Raw genomic sequence first — 9210 nt, forward strand, 5'->3', positions numbered from 1 at the left:
TAAATTATTTCAATGGTAATCTTTATATCTTTTTTATATACATTTCAATTTTATTTAATTAATAAAGTATTTATATTAAATATTATTATAAATTTAATTAAAAATATAAAATTTATCAATAAATTTTAACTTAATGATATTAAAATTACTTTTAAAACTATAAAATTTAAAGTTCGAATATGCAATTTGAACTAATTGTAAAAAAAAAAAAAATATAATCCTAATAATTAGATCAATTAGACTTTGAGTTATTATTTAAAATTTCCCAATCGCTTTGGGCAATCTCAACTTAACTTGAGTTTGAGAGAGCGATTTTATATATATAATTTTTCGTATCGACTTCGTATATTTAAAATAAATAATTTTTAAATGCTGTTCATTAAAATTTTAATATTTACAATATTATATATGAAAATATTTTTTAAATTAAAAAATAAAAATTTATTTATTACTTTTATAAAATGTTAATAACCGAAATATAATTTAACATTAAAAACCAGCAGCTCTCATGCGTCTCTCTCCCATCCATGCTGTGCGCAGCCAAAATTAAATTAGTCCAATTTGTCAATTTCTATATATAATTGATCTAATTTTTACCTTTGATTTTAAATTTTGCTGCTATGGTTAAATTGACGTTTATTCTTAAAAAAAAAAAAAAAACTATTTAAGGATAAGAAAATAAAGGCCAAGTGGTAAAAAAAAAAAGTAAAAAACTTACGTGTTTTGTCGATTATAATCAATTTTTTTAGTTTTGTTAATTTTATCCTAATTTAAAATTTTAGTATTAATTGTGGTTTGAATTTCAAATTGGGTAAAGTTAAATGTTGTGATGTAGTAAAAGTATTATTTTTTATATGTTATTATCAACGTGATAATTGATGTGGTATAAATTTTAATTTTTTTTTATTATATTATTATTGTAGTGATAGTTAATATAATAAAAATATTATTATTTTATATGTTATTAAACGATATAATTTTAATAATAAAAAAAATAAAAAATTTTCATTTTTTTCAATTATAATTAATTTTATATATTTATTTTATTTATAATCAATTAATTAATTTTAAATTAATTTAATAAAAAATCAATATTTTATTACTTAATATAATTGTCAAAAATAAATATTTATATATGTTACTTAGTAAAATTAATAAAAATAATTTATATATGTTATCCAATGATAGTGGGTGAGAGGAGAAAGAGAGAAAGAGAGAGGTGGTAGGGATATTTTGTAGAGAGATGATGGGTAGAGTGATTTTTTAATTTAAGTAAATAAAATTTTATTTATTTACATAATTAATTTAATAAATACTGGTAAAAGAATATGAGGAGAAAGTGAGAAATTTTTTTTATTATACTAACTGATATAAATATTATTTTTAATAATTATATTTAATAATAAAATATTAATTTTTAACTAAATTAAATTAAAATTAATAAACTATCTATAAATAAAATGAATATATATAATTAATTGTAATTGATAAAAATAAAAAATAAAAAATTAATTATAATTTTTTTTAAATAATTTAATTTATAAATGAGTTAAATGCAAATCAAGTTCATGAGCATGATAAATAATAAGTTAAATCAAACTCGACTTAACAAAAATTTAACCGGCCGAGTTATCGGTTTAAAATTTGACCCGCCATACGATAGGAAAAACACCGGCCGAGGATTGGACAAGACTTGCTCTCTTTCACAAGCCTCTCGCTAAAGATAAGAGGGCCCCACTCCCTCACCCCTTCATATCCTTCTCTCTGACACCATAACCAAAAATCATACCCACATAATATTATCCAAACCGCTCCCATCAATGTATTCTCATAATTCTAATTTGTCATTGCCATTTATACACCGTTGATCACTTAATATCATTGATTCTCAATTTTATTGTAAAGGGCGATATGAATTAAAAAACGTTGATGTCATATATTAGCGTGTTCCGCGACGCAGGAGATCGCAACTGTACTCAATCGACAGAATCACAGAATACGATTAACCGGTCGACTTGTCTTATGAGAACCACAAAAACAGAGTTCCCTCTCCGCCATAAGAGCTCACTCTAGCTACCAAAAGGACATTTCCTCCCCTCTCTATCTCTCTCTCTCTCTCTCTCTCTCAGTGTAGTCATGGAGTCACGAGTGTTATCACGCGCAACAACCACCACCATCGTGTCCTTGCCTCACTTACGGAAGCCCATGCGAGAGAGCAATACTTCCAGCTTTGTTTCAATGAAGCCAATCGGAACCGTTGGTGAAGGCGGTAATGTCATATGGGGGAGGCAGCTCAGGCCATCTCTGCTCCTGGAGAGCTATCCAGTAGGAAAACGGGAGATTCTCCGGCCGAAGATGGCAGCCGCTTCATCTCCTGCTGAGGGAAGCGATTCCTCCGGGTGAGGTCCGTTTCCTCCGTTCTAACTCGATCAACTCGTTCCTCGTCGGACTCTGACTTGTCTTTCGTATTTCTTTTGACTCCATATTTTTGCAGGGATGCAAAGATTGCTCCCGTCGGGTTCTTGGATAAATACCCGGCACTTGTCACCGGATTTTTCTTCTTCATGTGGTAGGTCACATAACCTCATCTAACTTGCGCCGGGGGTCGCATAAAAAGCACTCTCTAACTGTCTAACCCTCTGTCTAAGTTCCTTGCTATAATTCAAAATTTTCTGGATTTCAATTTTGCAGGTACTTCTTGAACGTGATATTTAACATCCTTAACAAGAAGATCTATAATTATTTTCCTTACCCTTAGTAAGTATTAGTTTAGTTGCTATAGCCTAATGCAGTGATTTTCAAGTGCCTAAGTTAGCATGGTTTTGACGAAAGTCTTCTGGGGTGTCTGTAGTTTTGTGTCAGTGATTCATTTGTTCGTAGGAGTTGTGTACTGTTCAGTGAGCTGGGCTGTTGGTCTTCCTAAGCGCGCTGTAAGTGAATGCTCTCTCAGGCCCATTAACTTGGTTATGTTAACTTTTTCCCCCCTTTCTTTATCAGATCTCTGTTGCGTTTCATCGCTTTAACCTATTGTAATAAGGCCTGTTTGGGTATTTTAAAACTAGCATGACCTTTGATCTTGATAATCATAGTTACAGATTGTGTATTTTAAGCTGATTTTGATTTAATCCATAATTAATATCTCGATTTAAATAATCTGGAAGTGAAAATTGATGAAATATGCAGAAACCGCTGCCAGTATAAACTTTGTGCTTAATGAAGGTGAGATGATTTATTATTTTCCCTTTGATAATTTTTACTAGTGCTTTATGTGTAGCCCATTGACTCAAACCTCTTGAAGCTGTTGATACCTGTTGCTCTGTGTCACGCAATAGGCCATGTGACCAGTAATGTCTCATTTGCAGCAGTTGCTGTCTCGTTCACCCACACGATCAAAGGTGACATAGAGAAGCCATTTCATTATGCCATTTCTGGGGACTAAATAACTCCAGTGTTACTAACATTGTCTTACTCTTACACCTGTTATAGTCTTGTTTCTCTAGTAATGGTTTTGTTTCTTTTCAGCGCTCGAGCCCTTCTTCAACGCTGCTGCTTCTCAATTCATTCTAGGACAGTCAATTCCCTTTACCTTATGGCTTTCACTTGCACCTGTGGTCATTGGTAAGCTCTTCGTTTTTCGCATCTGCAAATGCACTTCATAGCACCTAGTTCATATCTGACAACGTTCTTTTTGGGATACAAAACCATGTCTTCTTGATTAATTAGCTCTAGCCTCCCATTAATTCTAGTATTTTCATGATATGTGGAAGCTCTCTTAGATTTTGCACGAGCGTTTATCATGTAATAAACGTTAGTCATATTATTTGAATTGGCTTTGTGCAGTCCAAAAACAGGCTTTGTCTATTAATGGCTGATAAAGTACTGCTCATTTTGTCTATGTTATGAATCTAATGCAGGTGTGTCCGTGGCATCATTGACTGAGCTCTCATTCAACTGGACTGGCTTCATTAGTGCTATGATTTCGAACATCTCCTTCACTTACAGGAGTATTTACTCAAAGAAAGCTATGGTGACTTTACACTCATGTTTTCTTTTCTACTAAATGCTAATTGATTTAATGCCTTTTTTTTTATTTATTAATTGCCTCTGTCTGTCTAATTCTTCTGCAGACTGATATGGACAGCACTAATCTCTATGCTTACATTTCCATCATTGCTCTCATTGCCTGTATTCCACCTGCCATTATTGTGAGTAAAGAAAACCTGGATGGTTCATGGTCCTAAGAATGATAAAAGTTTCAACCATTCAAACTTGTAAAGTCTCTTCATGTTTGTTCATGTTTGAGTCATGGTTTCTTTTGCAGTTGGAGGGACCTCAACTACTGAAGTACGGATTTAACGATGCAATTGCTAAAGTGGGCATCACCAAATTCATCTCAGACCTCTTCTGGGTGGGAATGTTTTATCACCTCTACAACCAGGTAAGAATGTTCTAATGATCCAGAGTATGCAATTTATTAACTTCCTTTTTTCAGCAATTCATTTCTTGGTTGCATTTATTTCATCAATACCTTTTCATGCAATAAGATGAACTCTATATTAAATTCATCCTCTTATCTCCAATGCCATCACTTTCTCTGAAAAGTTGAATCACCATATTGTCTTCAATTTATAAAGCAAATTTTACGTATTGATTTTCAGTTGGCTACCAACACTTTGGAGAGGGTTGCACCCCTTACGCATGCAGTTGGGAATGTGCTGAAACGTGTATTTGTGATTGGTTTCTCAATCGTGGTCTTTGGTAAATATTAATTTTCATTATTATTTCTGGTATTATTATTTTTTCACGTACCATAATGATATATCATGCTTCCCTTCTTATAGGCAATAAGATTTCAACACAAACTGGTATTGGAACAACCATTGCAATTCTTGGAGTGGCAATCTACTCCTACCTCAAGGCTAAGATAGAAGAAGAGAAACAAGTGAGTATCATCAACCTGAAACAGAGATGGTGAAATAAAACTGTTATTCAATTAATAATTAACTAGAAATTTGGTTTATTTGCAGCAAAAGAAAACGGCATGAGAAGGAAAGAAGATTGAACGTGAAAGAAATGTTGCCTGTAAAGTGTTATTCTATTGTTCCAAATTCCAATTTCCAAAGATAAAAGTGACAAATCTGAGTATTCAATTTGTCATTGTTTGTGATGTCATCAATTTTTGCTGATTCATGTTCACTTAAAATAATGTATTTCTCTTGCTCTGTCTCTCAGAACAAGTTTAACTCATTAGAAGCTCAGAGTGAGTTTAACATTAATGAGTGAGAATGAATTATGTGCATATTAATTGCAGAATCTGATCACCATAAATGTTTTTCCTCCAAGATCAAATTAACAACTTGTGCTTTTGAGTAGCTTCACAGTTTGAACTCCCAAAAATTAAAATTAAATTAAAGAGGTCAATTTTCTTTTTTTTTTTTAAAAAAAAAAAAAACTTGAGGGATCAAGTGGATCCTCATTTAATGTGGATCAATGGGACTATTTATGTAATTTCATTCATTAAAAATTTGTGCTTTTACACTATTATCCTTATAGAAATTTTCCTAAAATAATGTGTAGAATTTGAAATTCAAATTACAAATTTTATCTCATTCGTTAAGCATTATAAGTTTCAAGATCAAGTTACTACTTTTATGTACACAAGTCACTTTATTTTTTTTTTTCCTCTACATTTATTTTTTTTTTCATCACCTCTTTCTCATATATGCTCCCTTCTTCTATGCCCCGTTCTCTCATTTTTCTTCAATTTTTATTCAATAACTTTTCTTCTTTATCTTCATTCCTTCTATACACCGCCCCTTCTGTAAGCCCTCCTTCCCTCCCTTTCTCCAACAAGAAAATCTTCATCTTCTTCTTCTTGCCCCCTCTATCTTCGTCTTCATCTTTTTTTTTTTTTTTCCACTTCCTCCATTTTTCATTAAAGTAATTTTTGTAGTTGCTTTCATCTTCTAACAAGATAATATCATTTATTTGAATCCACTTTTTTCTATTATTTTCATTTTTCAACTTACTATGGGTAAAGAAAGGAGAATACAAGGTATTATATTATTTTAGAAGGTGCTAATTCTAGAATATACACTTTATGCCATGAATTTGCACTTAATGTTATTAAAGTTAGCAAAAATTTATACAAATCTTATGATACGGAGATTGAAGCTATTGAAGCTTATGATTATTATGTTGTGCACCGTGAAAGTGTGTAAACTGCAAAGAAATAAAGTAAACACACAAAATACCAATATTTACGTGGTTCACCCTCTCCACATAGTGCTACGATAGGCATGTTATCTTCCACTATCAATAATAATAAATCATCAATTACGAGCTTAAAACTATACTACCCATAAACTTAATTATACCCAAGAGAACATATACTACGTAACTGCTCATAGTAAATATATTAGTTAGTTCCTCTCAGTCTCCTCTAGACATAACCCAATATATTTACTATTACAACACTACACCACGAAGGGTGCCTTCAACTATATGAGAAAGAGCCCTCTAACAAATCGACAAGAATCTCTTCCTCTTGAATTCTATATTCTTACTCCACCTTAGGCCGAAGCCTCTTTCCACTGCAATGGGCAAGTGCCCCTCATCAATGGGTAGAGCCAAATCCTCAGTAATTGGCAAAGCCTCTCTCTATAATGGGTGAAAGCCTCACTCCATGAGCTGAAAGCCAAATAACCTTTTCCACCATTCTCTTATTTATAGTGTTAATTCCCTTAATCCTAATCTGATTAGGAGTCCCACTCAATTTAAAAATAATACTTAAATAAGAGTTTTACTCTATATTGGACTTAGGTATTTTAACTTATGTTTTGATGATAATAAATAATTAGTGTGCTACTAATATACTTTAGAAGTGTTTGTGTTGAGTTTGTAGGCCCCAGATTCAAAATTGCCAAATTGTTTTAAATCAAGGTTAAGAAAAAGCAAGATAAGGAAGCAAATATTTATGGGACCCAACAATGTAACTTTTATTTATTTTATGTCTTGTAAATCTTATTTAATTAATTGTGCTAGCTCAAGTCTTGGTGGTACTAAGAATATCTTGTTCAACTTCTTTTTCATCTAATTTTTTATCAAGAAAAAATTAAATAAATTTTTCAAAAATACAAAATTAATTTTGAAAAGTATTTTAGTTGCAAAATACATTGAATTAGCTTTTCAATGGTATAAACGGATCAAAAATTCGAGTTCGGATGAAAAAGTTGTATTAGTGTATTTATTTGTAACTTTTTCTTGACCAAGGGGGTGTAAAATAAAATTTGCACATTTGAAAAATATAAATTTGTTTTTGAAAGTATTTTCATTAAAAAGCTTATCAAATTAGCTTTCAATGGTTCAAACGGATCGAAAATTCGATTTCTGGTCAAAAAGTTATGCATTTCCAAAGCCTAAGTGCCCTTTTGACACTTTTTGTCGAAAGGGCACTTTGACAGCCGAAAGTGAAAAGTTTGGCTGCTGAAGTTCATTCTTTAAATCATAGTTTTTTAGCGTTAAAAGCTATTTTGTCCAGAGAGCACTCCGGCAGCCAAAAGTGGAAACTTCGGTAAATAAAAGTGACTTTTCAAAAGCTATTTTTTAGCGCTTCAACCTTCGGCGGTCGAAGTAAATAACCTTAGCAGCCGAACCTGGGTTTCTGCAACTCAATAAAACAAAGCTTTTGGTGGTTGAACGGCTAGTTTAGCATTTAATGCACCATCAATAATTATTTTCTTGCAAAAACTATAAATAGGCATCATTTATGACTGGAAACAAGTTTTGACAATAACAATCTTTTCGAAAGTTTATTGTATTCTAAAGATTTTCTTCATTCTTTCTCTCTAGAACTTGAGCTACCATAGTTAATGTTGAGAACTTGATATTTGAGTTGTAAATTTTTTGTTCTAAAAGTTCATTCAAGATTGTTGTGAGTACTTATTATAATTTTGAGTGTGATGGAGCTTTAAATAGCTCTTGAGTGTAAAAGGATTTGTAAAAGAGTAAGAGTTTGCTCTTGTGGCAATTGTAAGGGGTTTATTCTTCACCCAAAGAAGAATTTTAGTGGAGTTAACTCTCAAGGAGGGTCTTGAGGAGAGGACGTAGGCTTGGGATACCCGAACCTCTATAAATTTCTTGTGTCATCATTCTTCCTCTACTCTTCTTCATGTCTAAATTTCTTTTAGTATTTAATTTTGCAAGTATAACCCAATTCACCCCCCTCTTGGGTTGCTACAAATGACAACAAGTGGTATCAGAGCTGGTCTCCATTCAAAAACTTAATCATCTTAGAGCAAAGATCAATGGCAACCCTCAATGCATAAGAAGGTCAATCGATAGTAAAACCCCCTTTCTTTGATGGACATGATTTTCTCTATTGGAAGAATATGATGTATTACTTCCTTAAATCAGAAGGAGTGGATTTATGGGATATAATTGAAAATGGTCTCTTCATTCCTATCAAAGTAGTAGATGGTGAGCACGTGCTAAAGATAAAGGGTGAATGAAGTAAGCATGATAAGTATATGTTTTCTTTGAATATAAGAGCTATGCATATATTGAGAATTTCTTTAAATGATTTTTCTTATGCTAAAATTTCTAAATGCTCCAATGCTAAAGATATATGAGATTCTCTTGATTCTATGTATAATTCTAACCATTGTTATCAAGTTGATGAAGTTGAGTACACAAAAAATTATTCCTCTCATCAACAAATGGAGCAATTGCCGCAAGTGGATAACGCTCATGAACAAACCTTCAAAGAACAGTCCATGATTGACATGTGCTTAATTGCTTTAGAAGATGATGAAAAAGAATCAAGAAGAACATGAAGCATGGAATGTTCAATATCCATAAGATGTGAAGGTGAAAAGATCAATGATGAAGTTGCCAACATGTGCTTCATGGCAATGGAGGAAAGCTCTAATGAGGTAACTTTAAATGATGATATTATTGAATTTTCTTATGATGAACTAGTTAGTGCTCTTAAAGCTATGAATAATGAACTAGAACTAAGTTATAAGAAAAATAAGCTCTTGAAAAAGGAAGTAGTTTGTTTGAGGAAAGAAAATGAGACTTTAATTAAGGATGATAAACCTTTAGGGGATGATATGCAAAAATCCTTAAATGACCTCTCATTAGAAAATGAGAAGTTGAAAAATGAAATTATTGAGCTAAAAACTTCTCTTTCCAAATTGGCTAAAGGAA

General features: G+C 31.9%; 1 protein-coding gene across 2 annotated transcripts; it reads left to right on the forward strand.

The window, feature by feature from the left end:
- The first annotated feature begins 2020 nt into the window (after positions 1-2020).
- Positions 2021-5276, forward strand: LOC110632883 (triose phosphate/phosphate translocator, chloroplastic). 2 transcript variants are annotated; one of them, XM_021781253.2, is made up of 12 exons: positions 2021-2399; positions 2495-2569; positions 2692-2757; positions 2852-2930; positions 3275-3395; positions 3523-3618; positions 3915-4027; positions 4128-4205; positions 4322-4438; positions 4659-4758; positions 4842-4942; positions 5028-5276. In XM_021781253.2, exons 1-12 carry the CDS (start codon positions 2137-2139, stop codon positions 5043-5045), a joined length of 1227 nt encoding a protein of 408 aa, XP_021636945.2. In that variant the 5' UTR covers positions 2021-2136; the 3' UTR covers positions 5046-5276. The 2 variants fall into 2 exon arrangements, with proteins under 2 accessions (XP_021636945.2, XP_057986240.1); XM_058130257.1 differs by having other exon boundaries at positions 2257-2404.
- Positions 5277-9210: the final 3934 nt, after the last annotated feature.

Source organism: Hevea brasiliensis, chromosome 11 (assembly GCF_030052815.1).
Source record: "Hevea brasiliensis isolate MT/VB/25A 57/8 chromosome 11, ASM3005281v1, whole genome shotgun sequence".
Lineage (NCBI taxonomy): Eukaryota > Viridiplantae > Streptophyta > Magnoliopsida > Malpighiales > Euphorbiaceae > Hevea > Hevea brasiliensis.

What these genes read in the sequence shown, in the direction of transcription:
- LOC110632883 (XM_021781253.2), top strand. Translation starts at nt 2,137, where the DNA reads ATGGAGTCACGAGTGTTATCACGCGCAACAACCACCACCATCGTGTCC. An exon ending in ACTTGCACCTGTGGTCATTG is followed by an intron (nt 3,619 to 3,914) that starts GTAAGCTCTTCG and finishes AATCTAATGCAG; the next exon opens with GTGTGTCCGTGGCATCATTG. An exon ending in TTTATCACCTCTACAACCAG is followed by an intron (nt 4,439 to 4,658) that starts GTAAGAATGTTC and finishes ATTGATTTTCAG; the next exon opens with TTGGCTACCAACACTTTGGA.